The sequence below is a fragment of the Orcinus orca genome, chromosome 6 (genome assembly GCF_937001465.1).
Source record: "Orcinus orca chromosome 6, mOrcOrc1.1, whole genome shotgun sequence".
NCBI lineage: Eukaryota > Metazoa > Chordata > Mammalia > Artiodactyla > Delphinidae > Orcinus > Orcinus orca.
In genome coordinates, this window is record NC_064564.1 from 53,177,562 (window position 1) to 53,195,970 (window position 18,409).

Below are 18,409 nucleotides of genomic sequence, written 5' to 3' on the forward strand. Positions count from 1 at the left end.
CTTATTTTTCTGTTCATGTCAATGCAAATAATTTTGTCTGATAGAAAATATAAACTTTTCTAAATCCAATTCACATTAGAACTAGTTTTAACATCTTATTGGTTCTGTCATAATTCATGAGTTAAATAAAAAGTTAGACATGTGCTCATTTTATATTTATAAATCACAATTTTCCCTTTCTGAAAATTATATTTTAACAACTTATATATTTAACAAAAATAAATTATATTTTAACAATTATATTTTCATCCCAATTTCTAGATGATAAAATTGAGACACAGATATTCCCAAGGTCATACTGCTAAATAAATGGCAGAGTCAAGATTCAAATCATGGCCATTTACTATAGAATCCATGCTCTCTACCACCTCATTGTCCTGGCTCTAAGGCTGCCATGCAAGCCGGATCACTGAGGCTAACATCTGCTCTCCCGTGGACTACCACAATAGTCACTGGTCTGTTTTCTTCCTCTGTTATTTCTTAATATGCTTTCTTCATGCTGTAGCCAGGGGGCTCTTAAAATGTAAACCTTTTCATTGTTCCTGCTATACCCAGAAACAAAGCCAAGCTCCTTACCCAGGTTTATATCATGCCATTATCCATCTTCATCTCCTACGATTCTCCCCACCCCCAGCCCAGTCACTAGCTTCCAGACACACTAGTCTTCCTTCACTTGCTTAAATGTGTGTAATTCTTTCCTGACTCAGAGTTCTGGCATGTGTGGATCACTCTCTGGATGACCCTCCTCCCTCCTCTCAGCTTAGAATAACTTCCGCTCATCCTACAGGTCTCAGCTGACATGTCCCTTCTCAAAGAAGACTTCCCTGACTCCCAGACCTTTTGGGGGCCCCTGTCAGACTCTGACAGAACCTCTTCATTTTCTTATAACAGCAATCGGTTTTTGATAATCCAGTGTGAATCTTTATGGAATAACTATCTCATTTATTAGACCAAACCTCCATGAAGGTAGAACTTCACATAACAGGTGCTCAAAAATACATTTTTTTTTCAAATGAATAAGTGAATGGGTAAATAGGAGGGTAAGGGTTGGTGTTATGAGTGATCTGATATTGGGCTTATTCTTGGCTCCAGAGGTTGAAACCAAGCTAGATAAAGAGGCAATAGCCTAAAACCTCAAAGAAATTAAATCATACTTTTAAGTTCCAGGCATTGGCATGGAAAATCTGAAACCATTTTCCTGTTTTAGAAGTTTCTTATGGTCTTTCAAAAGGTGACTGTGCCCAGATTTAGTAGCTATCATGGGCTTATTTATTTTTATTTCTTATAGCTGCCTTTGGGCAGTATGTGCTGGCCTTGATTCATCTTGACGGGGTTTGGGTTATCATGTAGCTTGAGACAAGTTTAAGTTCTGTGTCTATCATACTTGTTAAGTTCTGTGTCTATCATACTTGTTATCATACTTGTTGATGTTAAATCTCAATAAAAATGCTGCTTTATAGAATAAAAGGATTTGGGGAAGCTTTGAGACAGAGGATGCCTTCAGTAATTTATACATGACTCTGGACTAACACTGCCTTATTATACGACCAGCCACCCCACAGTGAAGACTCTGGAGCATTGTGGAATTGTTCCTAGTTTAGAGAAGCCCACTCTTTAAAACTCATTACACACAGAGATTTGGGAAAAAGAGAAGACAGACCCTTAACTGTATGAGAAGATACAATGGAGCCAAATCACTCTCCACCAATGAAAAATGAGGCTACGACACTCATTCAGACCATCTTTCTCTCCGTTGCTTTTCTGACCTATGTGAACACAACATGATTGAAAAGTTTGGTTTTCCTTAAGGCTAGTCTGATGATTTAAAAAGCCATATCCCAGGAACTAAAATGCCATTATAGCTTACAATGCTATTAGTGCATTTGGAGTTCTTAGCTTAATAAAAGAATGTAGATTTTCATGCATATTATTTTCTCTGACTTGGATAAAAATCTAAAATATTGTAAACTCAGAATACTTGTCATGAACCATTTCTTCTTCACATGGAGTGGAATTAGTTTATCTTGCAATTTTGTAAAGGTTTCTTTCCCTTAATTCAACAAGTTTGGCAAAGCTTTCCAAAGAAAAGTTCAGTTCATTAAAAATGACCTTAATGGACTTAACATATATTGGTGGTGACAGGGTCCATACTGTATTTTGGCACACAAGGATCCCATTAATTTGTCTTTGCCACTCTCTAGGGCTCAGCTGAGCAGTAGTTCAGATTTAGTTCTGAAAGTAGCTCCAGATTGAGCATTAAGTGGAGACAGTAGGAGGGGCAGACAAATTTAGAACTTCTTGGTTTGCAAGAAAGGTTTTTCTAATGACTACATAAAAATGGCTCTGTCTGCTCTCTTGAATTTGTTATTGATTTTTCTGTCTCTGTGCATGCTGGGAGCAAGCTTGGGGTATCAACTGGACGTAACTCAGAGTTGAGAGAGGATGCTTTTCCATCTGAGCATTTTCTAAACTTTCCTTATTAATTTTTGCCATTTGCTATAGATTTCTTTTGGTTCAAATAAAGGTAACTAACCCTTGTCCCTTAGGATAAATTCTCGGCTAAATTCGAAGTGTGCCTCTTACAAGTGAGTCTTCGAAGAGGAGACACAGGAAGGTGGTGCTAGCTGGGGAACCACTAGTTGAATTTGGGGTTATTTGGGGTTACTTGTGGTTCTCTCACATGCCACATGATACAACACGTATGAGGCAGAGATAAGACCTGCCTCAATTTCTCCATTTGTAAATGAGTAATTATTATACAATTTTACTTACTTAAATATTCTCTAAGAAGATGGATGATGCTGGAAAAGGTCCAATCATAACCACAGTTAACACCTAAACAGAGTTTTCTGCATACCAGGTACTTTACACATAACTTAATCCTCTAAATAGCCTTGTGATATAGATACCATTATGTTCGTTTCTCAAATGAGGAAATTAAGGTCTCTGGGGTTAAGTGATTTGTCAGGGTTCCCTCTTACTGTTGGGGGATCCATGATTCACACCCAGGAGGTCCGTCCCTGGAGGCCACACTTTTCACCACTGTGCCTGCTGCTACCATGCACGTAGCTTTGATAGATAGTCAAAGTGCTTTTTCCTTTGATTCCAGCGGGGCTGTATTCTTGTTTGAGCACACGAATATACAGACTCACACCCCCTCACCAACTCACATAGTTGGCAGCCTGATGTACCTGAAAATTTTTCATATTTTAGGAAATTATCTGTGGTTCCTTGAGGGCAGGGACTATTGGGTTACTTTTTACCGTACCTGCACTTGACACAAAGTCTGGCCCAGAGCAGGTGACTTAAGAGTGAATTCAGCTTCTTTCATTACGAGGTGTGAACAATTAGAAGGTCCAGTGTTATTTAAAATACATAATCAGCCAAAGAATTTATATTAAGCATCTGCAGAGGATATAAGGGATAAGAACGATTTGGGTAGACAGGGAGACCAGAAAGGAAGGAGTTGGAAAGGAGAGAGGTCACGATCGTTATGGGGATAAGGGCTCATTCAGTCTGGCCAGTATGAGGCTTTCACTCCACCATGTGCCAAATCAAAATTAAATGCTTTTGTGCTTTTTTATCCCGTAACTCTAATGCCATGCTCTGCTTGAACATCCTTTTCGAGGGTTTAATGATCTGCAAGTAGTGTTTACATTTCTTGATCTTAGGTGACTCTGAATTCCTAAGAGATATATCTGTTTCTCTCTATATAGAAGATGTTTCTTTTTATGTTCTGTGGCCTGAGATTCACAAAGAGAATGTACTTGAGGTACCTTGTATTGAGGATATGAACTGCAAAACTACCCGGATCCATTACCAATGTTTGATTCCCTAAATGTCCTTTGGGGGAAAATATAAAATCACGTGTCACACAATTAACAGTCCTAACCACTTAAAAAAAGTACGAATTCACATTCTTAACCACTGAGTTAAGCCATCCACATTCTCAGACAACTTACTGGATATAAATATGGACTAATATAAACACATAGCTTAAATATTATATATTTAAATACTATCTTCACCAAGGTAAACAAACCATTTAATGACTATAGGATCACGATGGAGACCCTCATTGGCTTTTCTTTCTGTATCTTAATTCCTTGTGGGTTCTGTTCACACAGATGCATGACAGGAATTTCCCTTTGCCTCTTACTGAATCAGCCCCATCACTAAGCTGATGCCATCTGGCATCCAGATATTACCTCTGCCTTCTGCCCACTTGCTTTCCTTCTTCTTCCTTTTTAATATGGCTCACACCGAGGTTATTTGTGGCAATACATTTAAGGCTTGGGTATTGTGTTGCAGCCCCAAAACGTTTTCCTAACCATGCAGTAAAGCTGTTCACGAAAAATCTAATAAGATAAGTCAACATGTTTTTAAGTGTAAGATCAAGGCACAGAGGACCACCCAATCCCACTTTTGAAAGGACAGCACCATTAGGGGTCTCCACCTGGTATATGCTGCGGTTTGATGGAGGGATGGCTAGTTAAAATGGCGGTGCTGGTCAAGTGTACCCAAGGGAATCACCTGTCTCCCGTCACTTGTTCTGAGCCATCCAAGCACTCCTGGCAACTGAAATCACTCTGGGGTGGACCTGACTTCCCGAGATGCCCAATTAGTCTGACCTTCCTCTCCCTGGGATGACTTGATTCAGAGAGCAGAAAGTCTAGAAAGAGAAAGGTAGGGCATCGAGAGCCCCCATGCCATCACCTTCTAGGGCATTGGGTGGCTTGTGAGTGGCTTGAAGGAGTTAAGAAAATGAAAAACTTTCTTCCTATTCCAAGTCGGATTAGGTTTTTTAAGACGGCCAGCTGATTAACTATAGTAGCAGTAGACAGCTGTCTTGACAGGTCCTAGAAGTCACCATAGTTTCATTTTTGCTCAAGAAATTAAGCTATCAAAGTGGCCATGCTGTGTACCTGGCTTGAAGTGGGCACGCTGTTCATGCACACATCCCAACAAAGACCGAAAGGAAGGTATAAAAGCAGGAGATGCAAAATCAAGTCAGTGATTTCTTTAGCTTCTATCTGATTAATGAGTATAATTGTATGACCACAAGGTAGTTCTGATCCCTCACCAAACAGAAGTAAAATTTTGAGGGTTTAAAAAATGCCTAGAAAGCTGTTTCCATATATTTGTCAGTGGAAGCAACCAGCTGGCATTTCAGTGATGTGTCCTAAATCTAACATTACTCTCACCAGCTGGAGGCAAATTCAAAAACACATAGTTTGAATAACAGCAGAAGAGAATTCTGTCAGTCCCTCTCCCCTTTCCCCCTTTCTAGTGGTAGAATGGCACTGCTATTACCCTCAGAAAAATGCAACTCTCCCAGAATCTTATTTTTTTGTACAAGTCTATCTCAAACCATAATGCTTTCCACGTTAATTGTGTAGCAGGGATTTCTATGGATTTCTCAGCTGACATCCTTGGAAGCAAGTTCGCTTTACTGTGTGAATTTATAAGGTTGTCTCTGCTTGACCAGCTTCAGTAGCTAAAGCCCCCCATCCCTTAGTCTCAGTTTGGGGCTGGATCTTGTTCACGCTGCCCTGCTCAATTAAGAGAGACAAAGCTGCTTCAAGATTCTTGATGTAGGTTGTCAGGAAAACCTGATCAAAACATGTGTGTGCATTAAGGCAAATTATGGCCACCAGTGAAAAGTCAGTTTAGAGCGCAGGACTCCCACGAGTGGGTTAAGAAATCATTTTCTGCAGATCAAGAAAATATACTCATCACAATATTCCTACCTTTGTACCATATGAATCAAATACACGGTAAATAAACCAGGTCTTTGTTGAGGAAAAAACAATGTCTGAAAGCATTTATAAATGAAGCTGCAGCTTCATAAGATGAATCTCATCAACAGTAAGTTCATTACTATCACGTGACCCACTATTGATATTTATTTCAGCTATTCTATGAGACTAATAACTGTATTTGTATCTTCTGCATGGCATTTAGTTTAGCGGAATATGTAACATACTCCCGTTCTATAAAGTTTTAGTTATTTCTTGGCAGTTCAGTTTTCAGTATTTTACTATAGTTTTCTTCTAAACATGTCTTAGAGTGGTTGCTTTCAAACGTATTTTTGGCTACAGTGATAACCCCAATTTTTTTTTCATTTTGGGGTTACCAAAAGAATCTGACATTCAATAATGGTATCTCCATATACTAAAGACTTTAAGCTACTGATTTTCCCATAGTATTTAATGAGACAGGCTGGTGATAATATTTTTATTCTACATAAGGGGAAGTAAATGCTATGTGCTGTTTTATTACAGAACTCTCCATGTTAACTGGAGCCAAAGCAAGAGATAATAGTCCTGGACCACTGTTCTTGCTTCACTTCTCTGTATTAGTTCAGAAGTGACAACCACAGCTTCTAAACATTACTCTTTAATTTAAGCAATGTGAGTCTCTGGTGGGGGGGAAGGAAAGCCTTGGTGACAGTGTATCATTTTTTCATTATACTACGGAGAGTAATTATAGGTTGTTCCATACATTCAGAAACTAGTCTGTGTGGTTTTAAAAAAAGAATTAAGACCCTGCAAAATTATGTTTTTAAAATTCAAAATCAATTAAAAAAAATAATGTGACATGTAGGACCTTTCCTAGGGTTCAGTGTGGTAAACAGTAAAGTGTATTAAAATGTGGAAACCACATACCTTTCATTACATTATTCTACAGCTGTCATTTATTTCATTTTTGTATAAAAGTAATTATTGTTCTGAGCATAACAGTATACATTTCCTTTACCCGGCACTAGCACTCCAATTACAATCAACTTCAATTCAGATTAATCATGCCAAATGGCAATTCCATTACACCAAGAGTAAAATTTAATAATCTAATATATGGCTATAGTTTCAATGGTTAAAACTATGTGTTTACTACTTTAGGGATTTTGTTAAGATTAAAGTTACGCATAATGCATCTTCATCAGAATTTTAGTGGAAAACACTCATTACAAATTACAGTTGAATGTGGTCTATGTAATGCTTCTGCAGAAGCATTAAACTCTACTTACAGCTTTCATTTGAGAGGTATCTAATAAAGAGAAGGACTTTTAATTATTAGTATAAGGTGTTTTGATCTAATTTAAACTTTGTTATATTATTTAACATCGGTCATAATGCAATATTACTCCCAGAATTATGCTTTAGACCAAATGACAAAATATAATGTACGGGACAGCAGAGTTTATTTAGGTAAAATAATACCTATCTGGCTTTAAATGTATCGAGTCTAGGAATACGTATAAGGAGTAACTAGCTCCAATTACATGGCATCTTTCTGTGCCTTAAATAGGACCCCTTAGCGGATTCAAGAGTTAATACCCCTCTAAAATGAACTGCTTCCTTCCTCTCCAGCAGCAAGAAGGTCTGTCAAGCCAGGTACTGGCAGGAGAGAAACAGAAAGTTTCAAGCCTTTATATAGTCACATAAAAGTTGCACTGTATCTTTAACCACTGCCTTTCCTCCAAAGTTCTGCAGTGGCTAGCTGCTTTTTCTTAAAGCCTTTTCTCAAAGAAGTTGCAAACAAAATGCTGTAGCAACTTTATGATACAGAAATAATCTATGTTTTGCTTCTTATCCTTTTAAGTAAGAAATGTGTTACCTTATATATAAACCATTTTTCTGTGAAACCACGTACCATTTTTTTTTACAAATGAACTTTGGTCATTTTACCAATCTGTATTTTGGATTTCTTTTTCAATCTCTTGATGTTTAGGGTGTGATTCAGAACACAATCTGTGTTCTGGCAAACCATATCAGATTTAGATTCAAACGGGATGACTCAGAAGAGGTTCTAAATTGCTTTGGAATATATAAATTATAATCTTAATTTATATATTATATTTAGTGAAATTTAAACTACAGGTTGAATTTGGAAACCATTTTGTATGCTGAATGCTATACTGTGAGCTCTTGGAGGGTGGGTAACGTAACATGTCTTAGGTACCAATGCATAGCACTGAGCCTAGTACTTGTATTAAATAAATTAATCTAGAAAATCATCAGTCAGAGAAACTGCTTTGGTCATAGATGAAATTCATCAATAAAGTGCTTTCCTGTATTTTTCAAAATGATGTAGCAGAGAGGCCTATCAGTGTATTGCAGTAGAATCAATATACAGTTATTGGTCAATCAATCAACCAACCTAAGTTTGTCTCTCTTCCTTGTTTCCTCTGCTGAAGTATCTGGAAAATCTGTGCCTAGTGGTCTTACAGATTTCATGGCCTTGATCAAACTGAGCCAGTGTGGGACCTTGATCAAGTGGGGCAAAGACCTGGTATCCATCTGATACCAATCCCAGCAAGAAAGGGAAAAGAAAAGCTAATAAGCTTCCTTTGACCTCAGATATATTTCACTTACCCTTTCATTTTTGTGAGTGGCTATACTGCAAAGCTGGGAGATAAGGAGTATAAAAAGCGGCCTAGGCTTTCACATCAAATCTGCGCTACATCATCAGATGCAGCCTGGACCTTCTCACCTTTGGCCTCTTGGCAAAAGAAAACAGGAGGTCAGATTTTGGAGAAAAGGGTAGGCACTACACTTTCATTTTCTTAGTTCATAACTGAAAAGATTCAGAGAGCAATCATGTTTTGAGAAACACTATGAAACTGATAAATCTCCAATTTGACAGCCCCAAAGCCTCATTCCACCCTTGGTAAGAGGAGTACACTTAGCTCAGAACCCACGAAAGCCACCATCAGCAAGACACTGCTTTCTTTAAACCCATCAGCTTCAAAAGCAGAACAACGCATGGTTGAAAACTTACGAGGGCTCTTCTGACACAGCAGCTCCTTCTTCAAGTTCTTGAGCTTGTTTGTACCATGGTAGCTTGGCCTCTACCGGAAGTTTTTCTGAGAATTAAGTGCATGCACACAAAAGAGAGGAGGTTAGAACCAATTTAGGATTTCAGGGAAATTTCATTTTCTCCTCCCCAGTTGTTGATTTTGTACTACCTAAAAGTTATGATGTCGATAACTGCAAATATGTTTTTAGGTCAATTTCTGCCTATGATGATAGTTATATGAAGAAAATGAAAATCAGATTTTAAAATGTTTAATAACACTAGTCTCTGTGTATATGTCCCCTTTATTATGTCGATTAGCAAAGGAAAGTCTTTTTATTATGAAAATCATAACTCTAGAGCTCTGTATGTGTATAAAGGGTCATTGAAATATCTTTGATTCTATTTCCTGTTGAAAAGATTTACCTTTTAAAACAAACACAAAGTACAATGGATTATACTGTGATACTTTCATAAATTCTAACTTGTTTTTCTTTTGCCTTTTGGCTAAGTGTGATCTGTTCCATACTGTGAAAAACAAACAAAATTGACACTCTGAAATTCACAAAATGTTGCTTTAGACATTTGACTCATTCAATTCCAACCCAAGGCTCTATGACAACTGGAATACGATAAACTTAGGGTCCACAACTCGTAATCTGACTTGCTTCAACTATTTATCTAGCTTTGGCAAAACAATTCAGAACAAGTTTCCTAACTACTTCCTAGCAAAAAAATGTGGAGGAGAAAAAGAAAGAGGGAGGTAATAACTGCTCCTACAGAAGTAACTGCCAAGATTCCCATTCTGACATATTTATTAGGGTCATTTATAGGCATATTTGCCTTTACAGTATGAGCCAGTGACGCTCTATCACCATTTTATAACAAATAATTGTAAAGATGAAAGAAATATGTCTATATATGCGTACACCATAGGATTATATGGCATTTTAATGATGTTTAGAGAGCCAGACTCACTACTTACTTGTGAAAATCCAGATTTATTCTTTTTTTTTTATGGACCATTTTTAAAGTCTTTATTGAATTTGTTACAATATTGCTTCTGTTTTATGTTTTGGGTTTTGGCCCCGAGGCATGTGGGATCTTAGTTCCCTGACCAGGGATCGAACCCACACCCCCCACAGTGGAAGGTGAAGTCTCAACCACTGGAACACCAGGGAAGTCCCCAGATTTTATTCTTGATAGTTAACCACAAACTGCTTTTCTTTCTCTGAAGTGGCTGGGTAAAGGACGAATGAATAAAGAATGGACTATTTTAAGTTAGGGTCATCACTTATCCTCTATGTACAACAATTGTTTATGGTCAGAAAACAAAGCCAGTGAGAAATATGGATGTAAAACTGCCAAAGCCAAAAGGATTTGCTAACATTTTGAATCCAGGAAGATGGTTCCGAAAATACACACATCATTTTACAACTAGCCCACCTCCCCCAGATAAATGACTCGGTCAATGAAGCCGTCTATGACAGCTCGAACCATCCCTGTCTTTCCATAATGAAGAATTCAGCTTGGCACTAATAGTAGGCTTTTAATACATTACTCTCTTTTTGAACTGAACTCTGTCAGCTGTATCAGTGGCCACTGCTTCCTTTATATATATTTTTAACACCTTTATTGGAGTATAATTGCTTTACAATGGTGTGTTAGTTTCTGCTGTATAACAAAGTGAATCAGCTATACATATACATATATCCCCATATATCCTCCCTCTTGCGTCTCCCTCCCACCCTCCCTATCCCACCCCTCTAGGTGGTCACAAAGCACCGAGCTGATAATCCCTGTGCTATGCGGCTGCTACCCACTAGCTATCTATTTGACATTTGGTAGTAGATATGCCACTCTCTTACTTCCTCCCAGCTTACCCTTCCCCCTCCCCGTGTCCTCAAGTCCATTCACTATGTCTGCGTCTTTATTCCTGTCCTGACCCTAGGTTCTTCAGAACTTTTTTTTTTTTTAGATTCCATATATATGTGTTAGCATACGGCATTTATTTTTCTCTTTCTGACTTACTTCACTCTGTATGACAGACTGTAGGTCCATCCACCTCACTACAAATAACTCAATTTCGTTTCTTTTTATGGCGGAGTAATATTCCATTGTATATGTGCCACATCTTCTTTATCCACTCATTTGTTGATGGACACTCAGGTTGCTTCCATGTCCTGGCTGTTGTATATAGAGCTGCAATGAACATTGTGGTACATGACTCTTTCTGAATTATGGTTTCCTCAGGATATATGCCCAGTAGTGGGATTGCTGGGTCATATGGTAGTTCTATTTTTAGTTTTTTAAGGAACCTCCATACTGTTCTCCATAGTGGCTGTATCAATTTACATTCCCACCAACAGTGCAAGAGGGTTCCCTTTTCTCCACACCCTCTCCAGCATTTATTATTTGTAGACTTTTTAATGATGGCCATTCTGACTGGTGTAAGGTGATATATCATTGTAGTTTTGATTTGCATTTCTCTAATAATTAGCAATGATGAGCATATTTTCATGTGCCTGTTGGCCACCTGTGTATGTCTTCTTTGGGGAAATGTCTATTTAGGTCTTCTGCCCATTTTTTGATTGGGTTGTTTGTTTTCTTTGGTATTAAGCTGTATGAGCTGTTTGTACATTTTGGAAATTAATCCCTTGTAGGTAGCATTTTTTGCAGATATTTTCTCCCAGTCCATAGGTTGTCTTTTTATTTTGTTAATGGTGTCCTTTGCTGTGCGAAAGTTTAAGTTTGATTAGGTCCCATTTGTTTATTTTCGTTTTTATCTCTATTACTCTAGGAGACAGATCCAAAAAAATATTGCTACTATTTATGTCAAAGAGTGTTCTGCTTATGCTTTCCTTTAGGAGTTTTATAGAATCTGGTTTTACATTTAGGTCTTTACTTCATTTTGAGTTTATTTTTGGATTTGGTGTTAGAGAATGTTCTAACTTCATTGTTTACATGTAGCTGTCCACTTTTCCCAGCACCACTTACTGAAGAGACTGTCTTTTCTCCATTGTATATTCTTGCCTCCCTTGTCATAGATTAATTGGCCATAACTGTGTGGGTTTATTTCTGGGCTTTCTGTCCTGTTCCACTGATCTGTATGTCTATTTTTGTGCTAGTACCATACTCTTTTGATGACTGTAGCTTTGTAGTATAGTCTGAAGTCAGGGAGCCTGATTCCTCCACTCCGTTCTTCTTTCTCAAGATTGTTTTGGCTGTTCAGGGTCTTTTGTGTTCCCATACAAATTTTAGAATTTTCTGTTCTAGTTCTGTGAAAAATGCCATTGGTAATTTGATAGGGATTGCATTGCATCTGTGGATTGCCTTTGGCAGTATGGTCATTTTAAGAATATTTATTCTTCCAATCAAGGAACATGGTATATCTTTCCATCTGTTTATGTTGTTTTTGATTTCTTTTATCAGCATCTTATAGTTTTTGAAGTACAGGTCTTTTGCCTCCTTAGGTAGGTTTATTCCTAGGTATTCTATTCTTTTTGATGCGATGGTAAATGGAATTGTTTCCATAATTTCTCTTTCTGATATTTTGTTATTACTGTGTATAAATGCAACAGATTTCTGTATGCCAATTTTGTATCTAGCGAATTTACCAAATTCATTGATGAGCTCTAGTAGTCTTCTGGTAGTGTCTTTAGGATTTTCTATGTAATGCATCATGTCATCTGTAAGCAGTGACAGTTTTACTTCTTCTTTTTCCGTTTGGATTCCTTTTATTTCCTTTTCTTCTCTGACTGCTGTGACTAGAACTTCCAAAACTATGTTGAATAAAGCTGGCGAGAGTGGGCACCCTGGTCTTGTTCCTGATCTTTGAGGAAATGCTTTCAGCTTTTCACCATTGAGTATGATGTTAGCTGTGGGCCTGTCATATATAGGCTTTATTATGTTGAGGTATTCCCCCACTATGCCCACTTTCTGACGAGTTTTTATCATAAATGGATGTTGAATTTTATCAAAAGCTTTCTCTGCATCTATTGAGATGACCATATGCTTTCTATTCTTCAATTTGTTAATGTGGTGTATCACACTGATTGATTTGATTGATCTGCAGATATTAAAAAATCCTTGCTTCCCTGGGATAATCCCACTTGATCATGGTATATGGTTCTTTCAATGTATTGTTGGATTTGGTTTGCTAGCATTTTGTTGAGGATTTCTGCATCTATGTTCATCAGTGATACTGGTCTGTAATTTTCTTTCTTTGTGATATCTTTGTCTGGTTTTGGTATCAGGCTGATGGTGGCCTCATAGAATGAGTTCAGAAGTGTTCCTTCCTCTGCAATATTTTGGAATAGTTTTAGAAGGATAGGTGTTAACTCTTCTCTAAATGTTTGGTAGAATTCACCTGTTAAGCCATCTGGTCCTGGACTTTTGCTTGTTGGGAGTTTTTAAATCACAGTTTCAATTTCAGTACTTGTGACTGGTCTGTTCATATTTTCTACTTCTCCCTGGCTCGGTCTTGGGAGACTGTACCTTTCTAAGAATTTGTCCATTTCTTCTAGATTGTCCACTTTATTGGTGTATAGTTACTCATAGTGGTCTCTTATGATCCTTTGTATTTCTATGGTGTCAGCTGTAACTTATCCTTTTTCATTTCTGATTTTATTGATTTGGGCCCTCTCCCTTTTTTTCTTGATGAGTCTCACCACCCTGTGTTTTTTTTTTTTAATTTATTTATTTTTGGCTGCGTTGGGTTTCACTGCACGTGGGTTTTCTCTAGTTGCGGAGAGCAGGGACTTCTCTTTGCTGCATGCGCAGGCTTCTCATCGTGCTGGTTTCTCTTTGTAGAGCACAGACTCTAGGCACGCAGTCTTCAGTAGTTGTAGCTCACGGGCTCTAAAGCACAGGCTCAGTAGTTGTGGCGCATGGGCTTAGTTGCTCCACAGCATGTGGGATCTTCCCAGACCAGGGCTTGAACCTGTGTCCCCTGCATTGGCGCCACCAGGGAAGCTGTCACCACCTTGTTTTTTTTTTTTTTTTTTTTTGCGGTACACGGGCCTCTCACTGTTGTGGCCTCTCCTGTTGCGGAGCACAGGCTCTGGACGTGCAGCCTCAGTGGCCATGGCTCACGGGCCCAGCCGCTCCATGGCATGTGGGATCTTCCCGGACCGGGGCACGAACCCGTGTCCCCTGCATCGGCAGGCGGACTCTCAACCGCTGCGCCACCAGTTCTTAACAGCAAGCAATATGGATAGTACCACCTTGTTTTGAACAGCAAGCAATATGGATAGTAAATCAGACATATATTTCTAAAATATCTCCTTTCGAGCAAATATATCTGATATTTTTCAGCAACAGTCTTCTATCAACTTTCTGAACCAGGAGAGAATTATAGCAATACATAGTGCTTAAAAACAATGTGCAAGCAAAACCACTTGAAAGATTTTTAGAAAGAGTTAAGTCCACTTAGTAGAGTCTAAGTTACAAAGAATAGCTATTAAGAACACTTGGGATACTTAATTATATTCCAAGGAGTTGAAAACAGCACTGAATATGTACAACAATAACAAGACTGGTTACAGAGCCCCTGTCAAGTTACCTTTGGGTTTATAGCAGGGAGTGGGTATGATGCATTCCTCTTTTATGTGGGGCTTGGTTTTGGGGCTACAGCCTCCGGTGTGCATTCCCCGATGGTCGATGCAGAGGACCACACGGTACCTGAGGCCCTGGCCACACGTCACTGTGCACTGGAAGGAGAGTGCAAGAGAGGAGACTCATAGGCAAAGCCTTGTTTACTTTTCTTCATTTCCCACCTGAGACTTTTCAAAGGGCTCCTTTTACAGAAGGACTCCTGGTGGCTTTATACCACTTCTTACTAGTCATGGGATCTTTGTTCTATTTGGCAATTTGAGGGTGAAGCTGGCTGAACATTAAATCACTTGCAATTTCTTAGCTTTGGATTAGTCAGTCAGCCTTTCTTAAACACCCACTGTGTGCAAAGTCCCAAACCAAGTCGCAAAAAGAAGGAGAAAAGAAATTATAGAGTGTGCCCGATTTTGATTACCAAGACTGTATGTCAATTTTATTAGTCACTTTGCTAATGACTGTTAGGTCCAAATTATGGGAAATGCCAGCTCCCATGTGGACATTAATTTTTTTTTAACTTCCATCATAGCTAATTTATCTCGCTGCACGGCTGATCCAATTGATTATAGTGACGTGGAAAAAAGACGTTGAAAGGAACGGATTCAATGGCCAGATGGAGACAGCACCTCCAGTGGTTCTACATGCCTGGGAACAAGTCTAGATAGGAAGATGTCACAGCTCCGATCTGCTGCCACAAAGCCACAAGGCTAAGTGAATAGCCCTTTGCCATCTCTGTGGCTGAGGGCACATCTTTCCATCTCACCTTTCCATCTCCTGTGCCATTTCACACCTTTTTCCACTAGCAGCCAGGATCCCTCAAATAACATTTTATGCTTAAGCTGCTGCAGTGGCTTCCCTAAGGTCTAGACTGTTTTGGTTTTAATTAATCCCACTTCACCTCCATTCTAATTATGTTGCTATCTTCATTTCATCTTTTTTTCAGTGAATAATATAGTTTTCATGTTAATCCACTGAAGACACTTTTTGGACATAGACAAAGTAGAAGAAATAAAAAATGAAACCAAACTTTTGGTCTAATGAGCTTGACCATCAGAACAGCGCACACAGCTTCAGGCTCAGTCATCGGCCTCAATTACGCTTGACAGACGTTTGCCTCCTCTTGTCATTTGAGGGAATGTTATGGGGAGTGACAGAGGTTTCTTAAAGTAGCTTGAAGAAAGATGTTTGAAAAAATATATACATATATTGTTTCCTACTCATTTACTTTTGGCGGGGCTCGATTCGGGGCAAGCCTGCTCTGGGGGCTAAACGGGTAGGCTTCTAGACCCCTCCAGAGGAGAAGCGGGGAGCTGCACAGGGCGGGTGGTGGGGTCATGATGAAGAGAGGGAAGAGTGGACTTACTCTCCTAACGAACAAAGAAAGAAGGCACAGTTACCGGAGACCACTCCTGTGCCAGCCATTTAGGGCAGTCAAAAATGTTGCAGGGCTGCACGATGGGCATCTTAGGGGTGTACATGCATTTCCACTCTTCCACTGAGGTGACATGCCCCTGGATGTCCTCCTCCACACAGGAAACTGCCCGGCTCTGGATGCCCCCCCCACACGAGGAGGAGCACGCGGTCCACGGGGTGGCCTCCCACCTACAGAAGCAAGGGGAGTCATCAGGGCAGACACGCACACTGCCCACCTCCTCAGTGAGCTTTCCCACCAACCCCTTCCCAGTGCCCATCGGGGCGATCAGGTTCTGAGAGGCTACACTCCAGAGGACCAAAAGCCAGCTACAGCCTGAAATCTGACGAGTCAGAGAGGATTCGATGCTGGCAAAAGTGCTCTGTAAGCCTCGAAGCTCTACACAAATGTGAGAGATTACTCTTGGAGAGTGGTCTACAAGGATAACTGTGGGGTCTGTAGCCTACTCAAAAGAGGGCTGTTCAGTCCTTCTTCTTACGGCTTCAGTATAGATTCTGAGTGTGTCTGTCTGTGTGTGTGTTTGTGTGGGGGTGTACGTGTATATATAATATTTACATTATTTTATATTTTATAAATATATTGCATCTATCTAGTAGCTATCTATCTCAATATCTATCTCAAGACTAAAACTGGTTAATCAGTTAACACTAATAGTTTGTACCTGGGATAATACTTTTCATTTTCGATGCAATACTTTATTACTTAGCTTCTGGACACTTTTACATGAGAAGATCAAGAAAGATTCAGGTAAATCAAATACTCTTTCTCCCTTGCTTCTACAGTCATCAACTTTGGGAGTACATGGATTTAGCATAATTCTGATGTTCAAACTGTATCATTAGGAACCAAAATGTTAATATAGGCGTTATCTACTTATTCCCTAGCTGCTAGGGGCGGGGGTACTGACAGTTAGCACTCCCTAAAGAACTCCTGGAATTGTGAAGAAGTTTGGCTCTGGTTCAAAGGCTGATGGCATTGGAATCTATAGATAAAGTAAAGTAAGGGAAAAAATAGCAATGTTGTCAATAGCACTTAAGAGAATTTCATTGATTCTTCAGATCTCTACGCAGCTCTGGTGCATCTGGGACCAGAGGCTGAGAGATATCTTTGCCCGGTTCTCTTCTCTCTTCCCGTAGGTTTAAAGAATGTCGTAGTTTTTAACAATAAAAACAGGGGGACTGGGCTTCTTTTTCTTGCATATATAGTCTGCTTGTTGATAAGGACCGCTCAAGATTTAAGATTTCTCTTAGAATTATGAGAGATATCATTGTAATGAGAGAAAAACAAAATGTCACCAAGTTGATCCACTTGAATAGTTAAATGTAAAAGCACCACACAGGCATACCGTGGAGACATGACTTATTCTCTACGTGGGATCTCATGTGTATTGTGAGCCTGCTTTCTCCTTTGCAAGAGCCTGGATAATGTGTGTTTCCCAGTTACAGAGAATTTTCCTCCACATTTTCTCTGCACTGTTCAAGTCTAGGCAACAACTGTTATCTACACTGCCAACAGCCTAAACATGCTACCAAATACAATATTTTCCTATGCATATTTCCCCAGGAGACACATAAGAAAATGTTATTATGGGGAAACTGAGGTCCTCTGTTTAGCCCTTTCGAGACTCTCTGTTCCCTTTCAAGAGAAGGAAGCAGCTCTGTAGAGACTTTCTCTTCCAAAGGGTAAGACCAGTTCTCATTTGTCTCCATGTAAATCTCTGGAGAGCTGGAGGTGGATAACAGGTCTGATTCAGACTGAAATTGGGCTGAATGTATACGTACAAATTTGCATTAGACTCGATGTGACAGTGAACTGGGAATATGTTTTGAACGGACATTTAATCTCTTCGAACGTTAAGATGCCATAAAAAGAGCACATTTTCTAACTGGTACTCTAACATCCCTAAACTGGACCCTTCTAAAGAGACAGTGATTAATTTCTGTCTCGACACTTGGACCTGATCCATGGTGTAATTTTGTAACCAGTAATAAGTATCCTTTTCAATGTCAGTGATCACAGAAAGACAAATGATTTGAATATTATTCCAAGTATTTATAGTATGGTTCCGGCACTCAACTGTAGTTCTATATGTGAAAAGTTATAATGTGAATCCTTGCATAATAAGAGGATTATGTGGAATTTCAAAGCAAAACATCTCAGTGCTTTAAAGAAAGTATAACAAAAGCTCAGAGAGGGCATCAGTTAGGATATCTTAAAACAGGGACCAGGTAAGTATTTGGAAAAAAATATATACCCAAGAATCTTGCCCAGGAAGAATAAGAGATGACTTCATATATTTTAACTCCTTTGGCTTTTAATTTTTAAGTACAGTGTATTTAGTTTAAGAAATTCTCAAAATTAAGGATTATGTGGAAAAGTTGCATATATTAAGTATAAATTAAAGATTATTCATCAGACTGTGTTCTTATATCATATTCAGATATATGTTATAGTCAAAGACTGAAAGCAAGAAAAAAGAATCTAAAAATTCTTTGTTTGTGTTAATGTTGTGTTTTGTATCTACACTTGTGGTCTTAAATCCATTCAAATAATCTCAATAAGTAAAGC

General features: G+C 38.9%; 1 protein-coding gene across 3 annotated transcripts in view; it reads right to left on the bottom strand.

The window, feature by feature from the left end:
• Nucleotides 1-18,409, bottom strand: part of ADAMTSL1 (ADAMTS like 1) — a 1,025,773-nt gene that overhangs the window by 243,792 nt on the left and 763,572 nt on the right. For all 3 annotated transcript variants that reach the window (XM_049711047.1, XM_049711046.1, XM_004276108.3), the window contains 3 exons: nt 15,807-16,011; nt 14,363-14,510; nt 8,785-8,869 (listed from right to left, as the gene is read on the bottom strand). In XM_049711047.1, coding sequence (XP_049567004.1) covers nt 8,785-8,869; nt 14,363-14,510; nt 15,807-16,011 — 438 coding nt within the window. The remainder of the gene's footprint in view (nt 1-8,784; nt 8,870-14,362; nt 14,511-15,806; nt 16,012-18,409) is intronic.